Source organism: Corylus avellana, chromosome ca4 (assembly GCF_901000735.1).
Source record: "Corylus avellana chromosome ca4, CavTom2PMs-1.0".
NCBI classification, from domain to species: Eukaryota; Viridiplantae; Streptophyta; class Magnoliopsida; order Fagales; family Betulaceae; genus Corylus; species Corylus avellana.
In genome coordinates, this window is record NC_081544.1 from 486,442 (window position 1) to 504,961 (window position 18,520).

Here is an 18,520-nt window from a genome sequence, read left to right on the forward strand (position 1 = left end):
TCACTAGTGAAAAGTAAGTTGTTGTAGTCCTTGACACGTACAATGTATTCTCAAAAAGCATAACTTCTATACAGGTGTGGCACAAAGTAACCCCTTTGTGCCCACCAAGGAGGATTTAACGCCTCAGAATAGAGCATATTAGGAATATTAGCCCAAAACACCTTATTATATCAGGTTTCTTCATTTTTTATTTTTTATTTTTTATTTTTTTATTTTTAAAGAATGCGTAGGAGGGCTGAGGGTGGCGGCCAGCCCATTTGGGGTGGCCGGCAAGCCACCCCTGGCCTAGGGCGCGGGCCACCCCTAGGCCATGGGGTGGCTTGCTGGCCACCCCAGATGGGGTGGGGGTGGCCTGCGGGGACACTCCATGGTCTGTGGTGGCTCGCCGGCCACCCCAGATGGGCTGGGGGTGGCCGCGCGGCCACCTCTGCCCATCTGAGATGGCTGGCCGGCCACCCAAGTGGGGATGGGGTGGCTGGCAGGGCCAACCCTTCAATTTTTGTTTTAAAAAAATTTAATTGGTTTTTTAATTATTATTATTTTTTTCATATTTGATATAATCTGGTGTAGTAGTGTTTTTTCTTTAAACTTAGGTTTATTCTAATGTGCTAAGGTGTTACTTGTTGAGTGGTGGGCACAAAGGGCCGGGTGGCTTTGTGCCACCTCCATCTAGAAGTGATCACTCTCATTCTCAAATCCTTCGTGTAGAAATCTCTGCATCTCTGCCATGTCACAATTATAAGACTTGTTGCAAAGCAATTGCTTATTGGCAAATTCATAAGTATTATACAAACGAGCTTGTATCCCGTGCAATGCATGGATTGTTTTTAAAAATGATAAGACAGAAAAAATAATAATAATAATTAGTGGATATATAAATGACAAAAAAAAAAAAAAAAAAAAAGCATTGAGAGAGAAGTTTATTTAAAATACTTTCAAAGAGAGAAGTTTGAGAAATTACACTAACTAATTTCCTTCTCCTCATTCAATTAATTAATTGGCTACCCAAAATAAAAAAACTTTCATTAAATCATGGTTAAAAAATAAATGAATTATATCATTTATCTTTCTTCTTTACTCAAAAGCATAAACAAAAACATAAGCAATGAAATTTATAAGGTATAGGATGAAGTCCAATCAAATAGAGGTTTTTTTCTTCTTTTTTTCTTCCAACCATATAAAGTTTTTGTCCATATACTTTTCTCAATCCAAATGAAATTCATAGGTATAGAAAGTGGTCATGTCAATTAGATATTTTTTCTTTTGACAATCGTTCGTATATATAACGTTAAAAAAAAAACTACGTTTACAGTAAAAAAATATTATAAAAATTAAAACAAAAAATAGAGACAAAAAAATGGAGTCAAAAGCACATAACCACAAAAAATAAAATAAAAATAAATAGACTATTTACTTCTTTGCTACATCATTTATCATTCTCTCTGAACACACCCCTTCAAATGCAAATTTCATAACCCAAACATTTTTTTTTAAAGAAAAACACATATTTCATCAAATAAACTAATTGCAAATTAACAAGAATTAAAATCGATCCTTGATATCTATCGATTAGGGAAAGAGATCGAGAACACATGATGTGATACCAGTTATATCTTAATATAAATAAAATTCATAAATTCTGGACATTTAGAAAAAAAAAAAAAAAAATACAGAGCAAAATAAACAAAAACAAATAATTTCATTCAAAATTTAAGGCAATCAAATAAATCATTTCACGCCAGGTTCAATGCTTCATTATACATTTAGTGTTTTGAAAGATTTTATGTTCCTTTTATGTACAACAATCAAATAAATTTTTTTTTCCTTCTTTTGCTCTTAAGAAGAGAAGAAAAAAAAAATTCCAAAAATGCATGAAAATCCGAGTAAGTCACACAAAATGCCAAAAAAAAAAAAAAAAAAAATCCCATAAAACATTCAAATGAATTAAAATATAGACATATTATATTTCAATACAAATAAAACTCATATAATTTTGAACATTCGAAATAAATACAGAGCAAAATAAACAATTTTTTTTTAATAAATATAAAATAAACAAAATCTTCATTAAAATGGATGAACAAAATCTAAAAATTATAAATAAAAAAAAAAAGTTACATTCACATGCATGGAATGCGTTGCAATATGGATTAGAATTTTATATATATTCTGGATCTGTTGTTAGAGCAGTTGTAGTGGATAAATTGAAACTAAATTCAGTAGGCTAGATACACATGATTCTTAAAGATGATATTCTAATACTTATCCTGGTCATCTTAAACATAAACCAATTAGTGAAATAAGTGATCAATTTAATTATAACATAAAAGAAACTAATTTTAGACAAAAAGCAAATAAATAATATAAAAATTTAATCAACCAATAAGGTCAAAAAATGGAATTCAGAGTGTAGAGCCACATATAATAAAAATAACAAATGGATTATTTATCGTTCTCTACTACGTTATTTACCATTATCTTTCAACACGATCTGCAAATACAATTTCCAGGACTTAATCAAAATTAATATTAATATAACATAAATTAATTGTCTTTTTGTATTTGTTGCAGAAAAATGAAAAATAGTAATATAATAGAAAATAAATTAATTTCTTTTTCGTGTACTTTCTTGGTTTCAATTAAATTCACATGTATACAAAAAGTCTTGTCAAATACATAATTTTTTTTTTAAAACATCTTCTCAAATCTCAATATATAATAATAAATGAAACTACTTTTAGAACAAAAGTTAAAAAAATAATATAAAAGTTAGTACAAAAAATAACACAAAACAACAAAAAATAAAGAAACAAATGGTTTATTTATCATTCTTTTTTAAGGCGGCCTGCAAATGTAAAGTAACCTATATTTAACAAACAAAATACATCTTCATGAATCTCTATTGATCAGGGAAAGAAACTGAAAATTCGTCGAAGTTAAGGGTGAGACAGATATATTTGAGAGTTCAACGCAAAACTTACATTCGAAATGTAAATCTGACATTTAGTTTAAAACTTATGTTTAATGAGAGGGAATTTGGTGTTTGAGTAAAGTGTGAAACATAGTGTTTTAAACCAAATCCGAATCCTCCTTTCTCGCTTTGAAAAAAAAGAAAACAAACAAACTTAAAACAAAATCCAAATTTCTATATGTGAAAAAGAGGGGAAGTAGTACTGGTGTTTGAGTGAAAGTGTGAAACATGGTGTTTTAAACCAAATTCAAAGTGAATTTGAAAATAGTAATTTTCTTAATCAAATTAGCACCAACAACTACCGAAATATACATCACAAATGAAGAATATAATAGAAAGAAAAAAAAAAAAATCTAAATTTCTATTCATGAAAAAGAGGGGAAGTGGTGTTTGAGTAAAAGTGTGAAACATGGTGTTTTAAACCAAGTAAAAAACTGACGAATTTGAAAAGAGTAATTTTCTTAGTCAAATTGGCACCAACAATTACTGAAATATACATCACCAAAAAAGAAGAAGAAAAATCCAAATTTCTATACGTGAAAAAGAGGGGAAGTGGTGTTTGAGTAAAAGTGTGAAGCATGGTGTTTTAAACCAAGTCCAAAACGAATTTGAAAAGAGTAATTTTCTTAATCAAATTTGCACCAACAACTACCGAAATATACATCACAAAAAAAAAAAAAAAAAATCCAAATTTCTATACGTGAAAAATAGGGGAAGTGGTATTTGAGTAAAAGTGTGAAACATGGTGCTTTAAACCAAATCCAAAACTGACGAATTTGAAAAGAGTAATTTTCTTAATCAAATTGGCATCAACTACCGAAATGTACATCACCAAAAAAGAACATAAAAAATCCAAATTTTTATGCGTGAAAATGAGGGGAAGTGGTGTTGGAGTGAAAGTGTAAAACATGGTGTTTTAAACCAAGTTCAAAATTGACGAATTTGAAAAGAGTAATTTTCCTAATCAAATTGACACCAACAACTACCGAAATATACATCACAAAGAATTTTTAAAAAATAAAAATCCAAATTTATTTAAGTGAAAAAATTGGGAACCTTCAAAACTCGATTGGATGAGAGTCAAACCGTGATGGTTCTCCTTTTTCTTTCTCTCTTAATTTTTGATTGCTTTTGCTTTGCCTCTCTGTGGCAAAACCAAACGTACAATCGCCTCAAGCTAGCTTCATCTCCCCAAACAATTTTGCCAACAACCCAACTTTCCATTCCCGGAGGAGTTTTCGAAATATCCCACAAAATATTAGTTTGTCGACTACCTTGAATCCTATACGAAACACTTCAATGAAACAGTACAGTCTACTAAGTATGCCAAAACTTTTGGCTTGTGGAGGATCCAAACCAATAGAGAAAGCAGTTCAAACAACCAAGGCAATCAAGTTGAGTACATTTGCCGGTGGCTCGTGGTGGCCAGCCAACGGTGAGAATGTAAAGAAAGTGGTGCCGAAGTTTGAAGGCTTCGAAGAGTTTGGTGGCGACGTCATGCATGCTTGTGACTACAAATCCGGCGAGAGTTATAGTGGGGAGCTTGTATTAGTTGTTGGTTGTGGGAATTCAGGCATGGAGGTCCCCCTGCATCATGTAGAACATCCCGAAGCCATCTTCTTCTCCATAGTTGTCCCCTTGAGATGCTCTATATTGGAATAACCGCATGCCATAGACGTTTAGGAGAAGCAAAGTGAGGAGAGAGGTATGAAAAAGAGGTTTGATTTAGATACGTGGTTTTAAAAGAGGTTTGATTTACTATTTATTGGATAAGTTATTTTTTCAAAATAACTGAAGGTACAACGCTTCACCAAAGCTTTGTTTTTGTTAAAAAAAAAAAAAAAAAACTAAACGTTTGTTTTACACTTAAACATGGACAATTGTCTTCATAAAAAGACGTCACATGTCGCAATATTAGCCTCTCTAAGTCATAACTCCGCTTTCATATATATGATGATGATTAGATGATTAGATTAGATTAGATATATATATTAGATTAGGTTAGATTGGATATGGCAGTTGAGATTGAGAAAGTGGGTAGTTTGAAAAAAAAACACGTGTTTTCATTTTAAATAGAATGACACAAGTCATGATATTAGCCTATTCTATTTAAAACTTAAAAGTATTTAAACACATAGTTTCATTTAATATAATGATTTGTCAGATAAATAGAATGCCACGTGTCAAACTCTTAGACTCTCCTGTCTAAAACTCTTTATTATATATTATACGAGCTTGTGCCCCGTGCAATGCACGGGTTGTACGTTTTTAAAAATGAAAGGACAGAAAATAATAATAATAATAATAATAATAATAACAATTAATGGACGTATAAATGACAGAAGTAAAAAAAAAAAAAAAAAAAAAAAACCTTCTATAAAGCTTTAAAAGAAAAAGAAAATCATTGAGAGATCATTTACATTTTACAACAACACAAATGCTCAAGTCATTTTTCCATGCCCTTAGGCCTTATCCTTGCATAATTGCATTATCAAAAATAACTTTATTTAAAATACTTTCAAATAGAGAAGTTTGAAAAATTATACTAACTAATTTCCTTCTCCTCTTTGAATTAACTAATTGGCTATCCAAAATAAAAAAAAATTCATTAAATCATGGTTATCATTAAATTTAGAATTTTATAAAGTGTAATCCTTATAAATTGAAACATATTAAATAGTTGTACTTATAGATGTAGTATAAAACGAAAGGAACTATAAATATTTTTTTTGACTATATAATCATTCAAAAAAACATTTTATTTTTATTTTTATATATTTTTAGTTTTTTTTGTACCACATCAGTTTGTAAAAGTATTTTTTGTAAAATGTGTTTGTAAGCTTAGCATTCCTCAAACCCACCATAAAAGCCTAATTGTAACAATCTTATAAGTACCTAAATGAGTCTTGTAAATATTCCTGATTATCAAAATAACACATTATCACACACATCATATTTCTTATATTAACTATTAGGCTACCCAAAAATTAATTTGATATAACCTCATAAAAATTTTGAAGGTAAAAATCATAATCTATTATAAAAACTCTAAAAGCCAATGTCGTCGATTAATTCTTTATTCTATGCTTTATTTTTTTCCTACGAAATGTCCTTGATCAAACAATATTTATATATATAATGAACAGCAGTGTAAACTAAAAAATCGTCATACCTCGTATCAAAAACAACGATAGAAAACTCTCTTAACATTATTTCCCTTAATTCATTATAAAATTTACAAAAAGGGAAAATTAAGCAATTAGAATTAAACAAAATATATAAATTAGAATAGAAGATAAAGACAAATCGAAAAGATAAGAACAGGAACACAAAATATAAAGTCAAACAGAAAATGAAAAATACTAATATAATAGAAAAAAGTTGTCTTCGCTATATACTTTTTTTTTGCTCCAATAAAACCTTTAAAGCCAATGATAACAATTAATTAAGCACCTAAACAATGTGCATTAAACATAGGAAAAAAACTATCAATGTACAATATCGTAAACTAAAAAATCGTCATATCTCTTATCAAAAACACCAATAGAAAACTCTATAACCTGCGACATGCGCGGGTGTTTACAAATTATATATTCACACAAAAGCATATATGTGTCAAACATAATAGATAATCTACAAATTGGATAAGAACAATTTAAGTTATTATATCATAATGCTATGTTTTTGTACTTAAAAGTGAAAAATTGGCATCAATCTTAATTTCAATTTAACCAAAAATGAAAAATAGGAATGCATTTAAAACAACCTTAAAGCATATCAATTATAGATCTGCCATGTTAATTATTTTACCTAAAGAGTGCAATACAAACAAAATGTATTGTTAGAAATTAATGCTAGAAAAAAAAAGTAAAGAACCTAAATAAAAATTAAGAAGAATAATGAAAAAAAAAAAGAACAGAAGAAATCACTTGCATTTAATTACAAACATTATATATATATTTTGTAAAAAAGTTAAGATAAATATAACAATAGTTTCAGTGACATTGTTTTGAATCATATTTCAACTAAATAATATAATTATATAACAATTCATTTTATTAATTGTAATATTTATATAGCAAGGAAATCTATAGAGAAAAACGTACACTAACAACATTAAGCAATTAATGCTACAAAACAAAATAAAGTTATTAAATAAAAATTCAAGAAAAAAATAATGGCTATACCTCTAGGCATATTGTAAATTATTTCCAAAAAAAATAAAAAGCAATCACATGTATTCTATATTTACAAACTTGATAAATTAGGATAATTTGAAGAAAAAAAAAATCAAGACAAATATTACTATAGTTTCAGTGACATTGTTTTTGAACAGTTTGTGTAAATATTTGTAGTTAAATGAGTTGCAATTGCAAATATGATTTCTTGTTAGTATGTGTTTATACATTTTTTTAAAAAAAAAATTTGAAAAAATATTGAAATCAAAACAAACTTAAAAAGGTTTGAAGTGTAAAAAAATTGTACAAACATAATCAAATCTAAAATTTGAAATAGTTTGGACAGGAGGACGATCTAGAAACAAAATATTGAAATCAAAACAAGCTAAAAAGCATTTGGAGAGAACAAAAATTTTACAAACGTAATTAAATCTAATTTTAGAAAAATTTTGAGCAGGAGAAGAAAAGCATTTGGAGAGAACAAAAATTGTACAAACCTAATTAAATTTGATTTTTGAAATATTTTGAATAGGAAGACGATCTAGAAACAAAATGAAAAAAGTTTGGAGAGAAAAAAATTGTACAAATTAAATGGAACTTTTTTTTTTTTTTTTTTCTCAAGAAGCACAAAATGAAAAAGAAAGATAAGAAAACCTTGTTGACGAAGATAATTTTCTGTTCATTTGTTGTAGTCTGTGATGTTTTAAACTGTAAAGACGGTTAGTTTATCACCTTCAATGGAAGGGGAAACCATGTTTGAGTGAAAGTGAAACAAAATTTTGAAATAAAAACAAACTGAAAAACACTTGTAGAGAACAAAAAATGTACTAACGTAATTAAATCTGATTTTTGAAATATTTTGAAGAGGAGGAGAAAACCATTTGGAGATGACAAAAATTGTACAAACGTAATTAAATCTGATTTTTGAAATATTTTGAACAGGAGAACGATCTAGAAACAAACTGAAAAACGTTTGGAGAGAAAAAAAATTGTGCAAATTAAACGAACATTTTTTTTTTTCTCAAGAAGCACAAAAAGAAAAAGAAAGAGAAGAGAACCTTGTTGACGAAGATGATTTTCTTTTCTTTGTTGTCGTATGTGATGTTTTAAAATGTAAAGACGGTTAGTTTATCAAGTTTAATGGAAGGGGAAACAGTGTTTGAGTGAAAGTGTGAAACATGACAACTTTTGATTGTTTTTAACTTAAAATGACACTTGGTAGCATTTTAAAACGCCACATGCCGCAATTTTATGCCCTTCTACTAAAAACTACCCGATTATATATAGAAGATTAGATTATATATGATATTAGAGATTTGATATTAGATTATATTAGATATTAGATAACCGTGGGGATAAATAATGTTTGATGGCTGTTGAGATTGAGAAAGAGGGTAGTTTGAAAAAAACAACACGTGTGTTTTGATTTTAAATGGAATGACACATGTCATAATATTAGCCTATTCTACTTAAAACTTTAAAAAATTCAAACGCATTTAATATAATGATTTGTCAGATAAATAGAGTGCCACGTGTTAAACTCTTAGACTCTCCTGTCTAAAACTCTCATATTATATATTATATTATATTATATTAGATATTTAATAGATAATATTGTCCTTTTAATCTATTACAAATGACCATGGTTGCATGATTTCAGGGACAAGACACATGATCTTTCGCTCTTGGCTTCCGAGCTCTCAGACCGAAAGAATTTGATACGATGGGAACAATCTCTTATAGGTACGTACTTTGGGTTTTGGTTACCGTTATTGAACCAACACGTGATAAGCAAGAAAACGTTCTACCAACTCGATCGTATAACTTTATTTTTACAATTTTTTTATAATATTATTTTATTTTTGTAATGAGAACATCTTAAATAAAAATAATGGTTAAATACTAAAAACCCTTTAGGGTTTGGACACTTTAATTTTTTTCCCCTAGGTTTTGATTTGTATCATAGGAGGTACATGTGGTTTTGATAAAGACCAAATTGGTCCTTCCATCCATTGACCGTTAGTTAACTTAACGGAAGTCCACGTCATTGACACGTAGACCAATTAAAATTCGACACCGGGTATAAGTGGCCACGTCATCAGTGTTGACGTGGCCACCTAATTAAATTTTTTATTTCTTTTCTTAAAAAAAAAAGAAAAAATATATATTTTTTCAAATAAAAAAAAAAGAAAAAAAGAAAAAAAAAATTGTGGGGCCTAATACTAGTGGCTAGTTTGTCCGGGTGGCATCTACACACCGTATTTCTTTTGTGCCATTTCGAGATCTCAATAAGAGCTCATCAATTTCAAGATCTCAATGGAAGCATAAAATAATTTCAAAATATTTTCATATAGTGCCGACATATGAAAAAATTTTTCACATAGTGCCGACATGAAATTTTTTTTCATATTGGGAATGAAAGTTTTTTTTTTCGTATAGTGCCGACATGTTACATTTCTAATATATCAATTTGAGCACGAACTTTTATAGATATTTTGTTGTAATGCATATATTGTGTGAATTATCAAATTTTTAGGGTGTAAAAAATTTTTAGTATGCCAAAAAAATTTTAGCGGCACCCATAGTATAAATTGTCTAGTTCCGCCACTGGGTACGTTAGCCACAAGGCCGATTTGAATCATAAGGAAGCATGCTCCATTATATTAGATCTATTGCACATGCAATATAATGGCTTAAAAATGGGCAACAATACTGACCAAAGTTACTTGTTCACTGCAGAGAAAAAGAAGGCATAAATGAAATTGAATGAACTTTTACAAACACCAGACGAAATCGTGGACTTTTTCAAGGGGTTGATTTTTTCCAAGGATGATAAGCAGTCTCTTTTTGATGGTTCCACCAAGGAAATGGTTAGCTCTGCAAAACAAACAAACTTTTTTTAGAATTTCTTTTTTCTCACTTTTGCACCAAATAAATAATTGAAGTTCACTATGGGTACGTACCAAGCGCAGAATGCCTATTCCATTAGAAAAAAGAAATAGCTTTTATTAAAAATGGAAGAAGGTTGAATAGAATAGCTTTAGTGTCAAAGCATATGATAAGGCTCTAATACGTGTAACTATTTCCAATAAAAGTTATGTATTTTCCTAATGAAATAGTCATTCCGCATACCAAACGTAACCTGTGTTACAAGAATTATGCAAATTAATAATATTAAGCATGAAATGTCAAGCAATATCACTTTTGGGTCATAACAATCAAGACCGTGGCCAAATTCAAAATATTATTGGGCCAACGAAAAATAGTTAAACACTATAGACTTGTGGCCAAACTTTCCAACACATGTTCAAAGGATTTTGGACCGGCTGGAATGATTGGCTATCATGCTGGCCCTGCATAATAATACCTTTTATTTTCAATTTTTTTCGTAGGTAATTCGTCAATGTACTAGACTACAGTCACAACTGCATCATTAATTTACACTTGCAGCAAAATTGAATATTATAGTACCACCTCTGAATTATGTGCACAAACAGGTTAGCGTTGACATGCTGAAAGAGAAGAATATTCTATTGTTCATTTCAAGCTTGAACATCTCCAGTGATGACATCTCGACTTTGATTCCAATTTATATTGGAATAAGGAAGAAGGACAAGTTCAAAATTGTATGGATCCCAATTGTGGAGCAGTGGACCAATTACCTGCGAATGCAATTTGAGATGTTGCGGTCTGATATGCCATGGTACATAATGCAATACTTTTCACCAGTAGCAGGAATCAAGTTCATTAAGGAGGAGTGGCACTTTGATAATGAGCCTATTGTCGTGGAGCTGAACTCGCAAGGGGATGTCAAAAACAAAGATGCACTCGACTTGATTCGGGAAGTCGGAATGGATGCACTAGTTGCAAGTAGAGGTAGAGGTTGGTATATTCCGGAGACGGCTTTCAGCAATGCACGTGGACCTCATGAAGTAATGGCATCATTTGATAAACGATTTTGCCTGTTTTTTGCTCTACACTATTCATCACACTTTTTTATTTTTTTAATATTTTCTTACTTTTTATATCATATTAATCATTTTTTATTATTATTCAAATAAAAAAATCACTACAAAACAAAATTTTTTTTTTTTCCATACCAAACATTCTTACTTTTTCACTTTAAAAAAAAAAATATATTCTTACTTTTTTTCACTTCAATCACTTCCTGCTACAGTATCGAACCAAAACCAAAACAAAATCGTTTATCAAACGAAGCCAATGTCTTCTTCACTACTCTAAATCAATACATGTACATATCCTTTGCATATACATATTGATGCAGCTCGGATAATGGTTTCTAGTAGTGTGCTCGAGCGCACCTGCGCTCGTTACGCCCTGTGACTGCGATCGATCACACTATCGAGCGCACCTGCTCTCTGAAACAACGATCGAGCACCCGTGTGCTGCGATCGAGCGCACGCGGGGCATTATGTTAATTTTCTGCGTTTTTTATTATCTTAAACCCACTTTATGTTATTACTTTATTAGGGTTAGGGTTTTGAGAGTCTTTATTTCGTTATTTTATTAGGTTTAGAGTTTTTTTGGGTATTTATGTCATATTTTATTAGGTTTAGGGTTTTGGGCTATAAATATATGCTTATAGCCTCCATAGAAAATCAGTTGTTGTTTTATTATTGATTTTGATTAATGAGAATACTCAGAGTTGTGTTTATTCTTCTTTTCCTATAAACTTTAGAGAGTATATATTGTTTTTAGAAGAATTCTCAGATCATTGATAGACTCAAGATCTAGAATTATTTATCTGCTGCTTATTGATGTTCTTCGCTGCAGCCCACTAAATCATGCTGCATCACATATATACACACATGCATATATTCATGCATGGCCTCAAATAAAATTTGATGTTAGACATATATATCTTGTGCAATCAGAATGACGTTTGCACTTTCTACTGTGGAGGCAACGACACAAAATGGATCCAACAATTTTGCAAAAAATTTAATGTTGTGGCTGAGGATCCATTGATAGCTGAAGCTGAACACATTTTCATAAAATTGCATTTTGTTGGAAAAGACACCAAACAGAGGCGTATTGACGAGGATATTCAAGAGTTATTGCGTCCCTTCAAGAAGGAGCGTAGATGGGCCATGTTCATGAATGGTTTTAATGAGGTAATCAATAAAGATGGGGCGACAATTGTGGCCTTCTTGGAGAGATTTGAACAGTGGAAGGGGAATGTGCGAAGGAGAGGCATAGAGACTTGCTTCAAACTGGTCCCCTGCCATCAACATCAACGTCAATGAATGTATGATTGTCTTGTATCCAGGTGGTGTATACAGTAATCTGAAGCCAACGTTATCTTTTTTGTTGTTGCAATTGGTGGGCATCTTTTTCATGCATGAATAAATTCCTAGCATTTTAGGTTAGACTGATAATACTTAAACTCCCATTTAAATTAAGTCGAAAAAATCACGTGTTAAATCATAGTCAATTTTTATTTTATTATTATTCTATGAATTGCTCTCTTCATAATTGTATCAAAATATGTTTTTGATTCAGAAGTATGAACTAATTGCATGTAGTTATTATTAATTATACGAATTCTGTATATATATTCTAGATGGCTGGTGAAATTTGGCGTAGCTAGCTAGTCTGTTTAACTAATAAATCATGGTTAAATTCGAAATTCAAAGTTTCCGAAGATTTTGTTACTATGCTTTCTCTTTTTCTGGTTGGTTACTTCTTCTTTTTATGTTTAACAAATAAATCATGGTTAAGAAGATTTTGTTACTATGGTTATTATTATGTTGTTCTTTCCACTCAAGCTTAGTCAGCGAATTACCACTCGAGCTCTCCTAAGTTTCCAACAAGTTGAGTTTGAGCACACATTTTATAGCTCGCTTCGAATAGGCATCTTTATAAATGAGTCAGTCTTGAAATAAGAAAATAGGGTATAATAGTTAAATTTAGTTGAAAACACCAATTTATAAGGACCGCTGGAGATGCTCTCACATAGGAAAGTGTACTCTTCAATTTGATTGCACAATATATATATATATATCAAAAATTACATTTTATTTGAAGGTGCATTTTGAATTTGGCTTAAAACTGCATGCATTAACATGTGCATATGTGTATATGTGTCCCTGCAAAAGATATGTATGTATATTCATTTCAAGTGCATTTTCTTTTTTCATATTCCCTTGTGGGTTCATCGCTACGATAATAGGCTTATTCTCAAAGTTCCACTCCTTAATTAACATGAAACATGCTATTGGTCAAGAGTATTTCACTATCTACCATGGCATCTTCGACCACAAAATCTCAAACTTCTTTTACAAGTCATCGGTCCACTGCTCTATAATTGGGAATCATACAACTTTGTACTGGTTTTCTTTCTTATTCCATTATAAATTGACATCACTTTTTCAATGATAAAAAGCCCACACTTTTTTAATGAGAAGCATAAAATCACTTGCATTAGAAATATTGGATGGACGTACGCTTCACATGAAACAGTAGGTTAGCATGTGAGGTGTGGATTCCCTTATAATTAGCCCCACTTGTTGGGAAATTATTTGTAAGATGCAAAAACTCTTGTTGAAATAAAATAATACTAATTTGAAAATTAACAATAGAATAACTAAAATACAAGATATGAAAATAAAATATAAAAAGATTTCATAATGGTATATAATCAGACAAGAGTGTTGTCCTTAAAGGTTTATTTATGGCTCCCGTTGTATTTAACTCGATGTGATTGGATCCCTTGACACACAACCTCCCATAATTAGATTGCGTCTACCTTCATTAATGATGCACTTCCAAGAGCGAAAGCTAATAAAGACACCCATTTTTTCTTGTGAGATAATTTCAAAAAAATTTTAGCAATAGGAAGAGGTGTAGAAGGAAAGATATATTCTCAATTGCCCTTGGGTGGGATTTATTGAAGGGAATGTTTGCTTACAAAATAAGCTAGCAACCAACGGTCACAATAAGGTCAAACCAACAAACATAACCATGCTATCAAACTTAACTAAGAGTACTTCCTTCACTTAGCAGCTTCAGCTTAGCGGAATACTCCCATCTATTACTGGACGCGTGCTAATCTACACAACATGCATCGAAGTGTTTCACAGTAGAAAGAAATAACCGGGTAAGTCCACGACTTTGTAAGTCGAATTGTTATAAAATTGTCTACACAAAGAGCCTCAAGTAGTTGTTTGAAATATACATTTTATAAAAAGATTAATGTTATCTCCACTATTATACCAATTAGAGAAAATGTGGTTTATTTTATAAAGAAGACTGACATAATCTCAATAATAAGTCATTTGTATGTTGATGCATGGAAATTTATCGATACATATATAAGTTAATGGTCAAAATGTTATTCTTAATGGTCTATTTGAGCCCTTAACTCATTCTCAATAGAGTTGATATTGTCCAGAGAGACTTGTAATACAATACTGGTGCCCCAAATATATACTGTCGCATACCGTCTTCCACTAGCAATTCAACTGAATCTAACCTCAAGTAGCCATTGTTGCAATCAAAGTCGTCATAGTGACTGCATCAGTACATGGTTCGGCGTCACAAACAAGCATTGGATCTAAGGCCAAACATAAACGTAAATCTCTTTAACCTTGGGGTTCTACCCATATAATGGTATCCCATAGTCATTCTTCTACATGTACACATGTACCATGTCATATGATGTAAATATTGTTCATTATTTAGAAAAATTGTCTTACACTTACATTTTACATGCCCATACTAGTAACTCTATCTTGAAATGACACTCCCTCCTCCTCCTCCTTGGAAGGATGAGATCATATGTTCAAGACTCATTGAATGTGTGTAAAACTTATGTATTAGTCCTTAAATTGAGAATATTTGGTATTAGAATATATTTATCTATCATAATGGTCATATTTTTTAAATTTTATACCCTCCACATTAAGAAGTGAATTTGCCTCCAAGAGGTACTTTAATCAGTTGAGACTATGCCTCATGAAGCGGAGGTCATTAGTTCGAATTTTTCTCCCCCTCTTATGCGGACTTGTTAAAAAAAAAAATCAAGAAGTGAATTTATTAGGTTTCTAATTTGTACTTATCCTGGCGTGAGAATGAATGTATAGATAGAAATGAATTAAGGAAATATGGTTGGGCCATCGTCATTTTACAAGAAACTAAATGGCTCCGAATGAATGACACTTTTTGAACCGAGTGACTAACTGAATGACCCACGCTATTAGGCCCGTCCACTTCCAACCAGCTGAGCGCAATTTAGTTTTCCATCTTCCACATGAGCCTCACCTCACGTGTTAATAAGCCAAGACTTTTATGATCCAAGGCGTTGTTGCCAAATCCAACGCTTCACGGCACTGTTTGCCATCGGTGCACAGAGCAGTCTTGTTCTGAATTAACACAGCACAGGCTCCAAGAATTTCAGTCTTCGACAAGCCATCAGGCGGTAGAATGACAAAAAAGCCTACGGTTCAAAATTACCATAATACAACCCATATGGGAAAACGTAAGGATAAAATAGGAATTTCATTAACACCATTTTTTCAAACTTGCATTCACTTTTCCCCTGCAGCCGGTCATTTCTGCGATGGCAGCGCTCCATCCCATACATGAACAGTGCAGTTGCCAAACAGCCTCCAACAGTCGGATGGAAAACGCGTAGCCCCAATAGCATTACTTTCCCAAATCATTTCTTCAACGGATCTCTTTTGCTTTTGAAACCCTTCTGCAACTCTGCAAGCTTCCATTTTTTATTTGCTTTTTCTCTTCTCAAATCAGACTAGTTGTCTCATTCACCACCGTTAACCATGTGGGACAGGCCCTTTTGCTACGATAGTCACATGCGTCTAATTTCTCAAATTTCTGCAACCCATGGCCATGTTCCTGCTGACGAAAACATTGACGCCGACTCTCTTTTCGTTGACATCAAAAACGATCTTAAGCACATTATACATACTGTTGACAATGCCTTACTGGTATATATGTTTCTACCATCATAATTCATATTCTTCATATAAGATTCTCTTTTTTCTTCTAGTCCGAAAGGGGGATATAAATATAATAGTCGAGTACTAAGATTTAACACGTTTATTCCAGGAGATCAGAACAAATACATGGGATAAAGTTTTGTTTTTTAGTTACTGATGGGATCAAGTTCATTTTTGAGGTTTCTTTCACTGATAATTACTTATGACTTACTATATATAGGGCGGCCAGGAACACCCGGAGAACCTGGAGCTAAATGTGTCCAAAGACAGCTTCGATCCACTATTATGCAGACTTGGACTCCGGCAACTTTCCTCTGAGGTAGTTACAAAGAATAGCTCATTTTTTATTTTATTTTTAAATTCACTTTATACCCATACATTTACCCCCACTAAATTTTCAATTTCAATCAATTTACTTTGTTAGTTTTAGGGTTAACTTTTAACGGAAGGGTAACGGAAATATCTAAAAGGCTAAATTATCTTTTGATTTTTTTTTTTTTTTTTTTTTTTAGTTTGAAATTAAGGGTAAATTGAAATTTTATATAAAAAAAAAAATTAGGATATAAACGTTATTTTATCACTTTTTACGTTTAAAATTTGACGAATTGGATAAATTGATTGAAATTGAAATTTCAGAGATTAAGTTGAGAGTTTTTGAAATTTAGGAATTATCTGCGAGACAGTTCAGGAGTATAAAGTAGAGGGTTTTTTTTTTTTTTTTTTTTTTTTTTTCAATGTTTGTGACAAGAATTACAATTGAGATGAATGTGTAACAAATGTGTAATCTCAGATGGCATGCAAGGCTCTATGTGCGGAAACTGCACACAAAAGAACTATTTTAATACTTAACAAACTCTCGAGCTATTCCTGGGAAGCTAAGGCGGTGCTGGCACTTGCAGCTTTTGCTTTGAATTACAAGTATTTCTCGGTTCCTGCCCAGCTTCACTCATCGCGCCAAGTGGAGATCCCAAAACATGTACCTGCGACCTTAAAGCATCTAGATCTCCCAAAATGTAAGGAAACAATTAGTGAACTTAACACAATGATCAATGATGTGTTGGACTTCTCGGAGTCCGTCTTTGAGTTGAAGAAGCTATCTACTAACAACTACATAGAGGATAAGCCATGCTCATATATCCTGGGCCGTATCTCGTTTTGTGTCTACGGGATTATCATTTCTGTTGTAGCTTGCACAACTCAGATGTGTTGTCTCACCAGTGATGAGTAAGTTCTTGTGTACTATGTATGCTCAAATTCTTTGCGTAGAAATCCTTGCCATACCACATTTATGAGACTTGTTGTAATGCAATTGCTTATTGGCCAATTCATAGGTACTATACACCAGGGTGTCAAAATTTGATAGATAATATTATCCTTTTAATCTAGCTATATTGCAAAAGACCATGGTTGCATGATTTTAGGGACAAGCCCTTTGCTGAGAAAATCAGCGGCATCCTCTCAAACCTAAAGTATTGGATGTGTTGTCTCGCTAACGAAAAGTAAGTTCTTGTAGTCCTTGACATGTACTATGTATATATTCTCAAATCCTTCGTGCAGAAATCTCTGCCATGTCACAATTATAAGACTTGTTGCAATGCAATTGCTTATTGGCCAATTCATAGGTATTATACGCTGGGGTGTCAAAATAAAATATTTGATAGGTAATATTGTTCTTTTAATCTATTACAAATGACCATGGTTGCATGATTTCAAGGACAAGACACAGGATCTTTATCTCTTGGCTGAGGAAATCAGTGACTGGCACTCAGAACTAGAGGATTGCATACGAACAATTTCGTATAGGTTAGCTAGCCACAAGGCTGATTTCAATCATAAGGAAGCATGCGTCATTAGATCTATTGCACATATATGCAATATAATGGCTTAAAAATGGGCAACAATGCTGACCAAAGTTCCTTGTTCACTGCAGAGGAAAAGAAGGCAGAAAGGAAACTGAAGGAACTTTTACATACACCCGACAAAATCGTGGAGGTTTTCAAGGGGTTGATTTTTGCCAAGGATGATAAGCAATCTCTTTTTGATGGGTCCACCAAGGAAATGGTTAGCTCTGCAAAACACACAAACTTTTTTTAGAATTTTATTTCTCACTTTTGCACCACATACAATCGCAGTTTATATATGGTAAGACTATGGGTACGTACCAAACGCGGAATGTCTATTCTATTAGAATAGAGAAATAGCTTTTATTAAGGATTGAAGAAGTTTGAATAGAATAGTCTTAGTGTCAGAATATATGATAAGGCTCATACACTTGGAATAGCCCTTGCCAATGAAGGATTAATAACTATTCCTTAAATTGAGAAGAGAATAGTTATTCCCTCATGGACAATGAGAATGGTTATTCGAAGGTTATTCCATTCAATATTCTT

The 18,520-nt window shown here is 31.9% G+C and overlaps 2 protein-coding genes across 2 annotated transcripts; both read left to right on the top strand.

The window, feature by feature from the left end:
- The first annotated feature begins 9,905 nt into the window (after positions 1–9,905).
- On the top strand, positions 9,906–12,416 carry LOC132177146 (protein SIEVE ELEMENT OCCLUSION B-like). The gene is made up of 3 exons (XM_059589377.1): positions 9,906–10,019; positions 10,647–11,081; positions 12,045–12,416. Exons 1-3 carry the CDS (start codon positions 9,906–9,908, stop codon positions 12,414–12,416), a joined length of 921 nt encoding a protein of 306 aa, XP_059445360.1.
- A 3,534-nt stretch (positions 12,417–15,950) lies between these two features.
- LOC132177149 (protein SIEVE ELEMENT OCCLUSION B-like) lies at positions 15,951–17,475 on the top strand. Its single transcript, XM_059589385.1, has 3 exons — positions 15,951–16,118; positions 16,351–16,449; positions 16,921–17,475. Exons 1-3 carry the CDS (start codon positions 15,951–15,953, stop codon positions 17,356–17,358), a joined length of 705 nt encoding a protein of 234 aa, XP_059445368.1. The 3' UTR covers positions 17,359–17,475.
- The last annotated feature ends 1,045 nt before the right edge of the window (positions 17,476–18,520 follow it).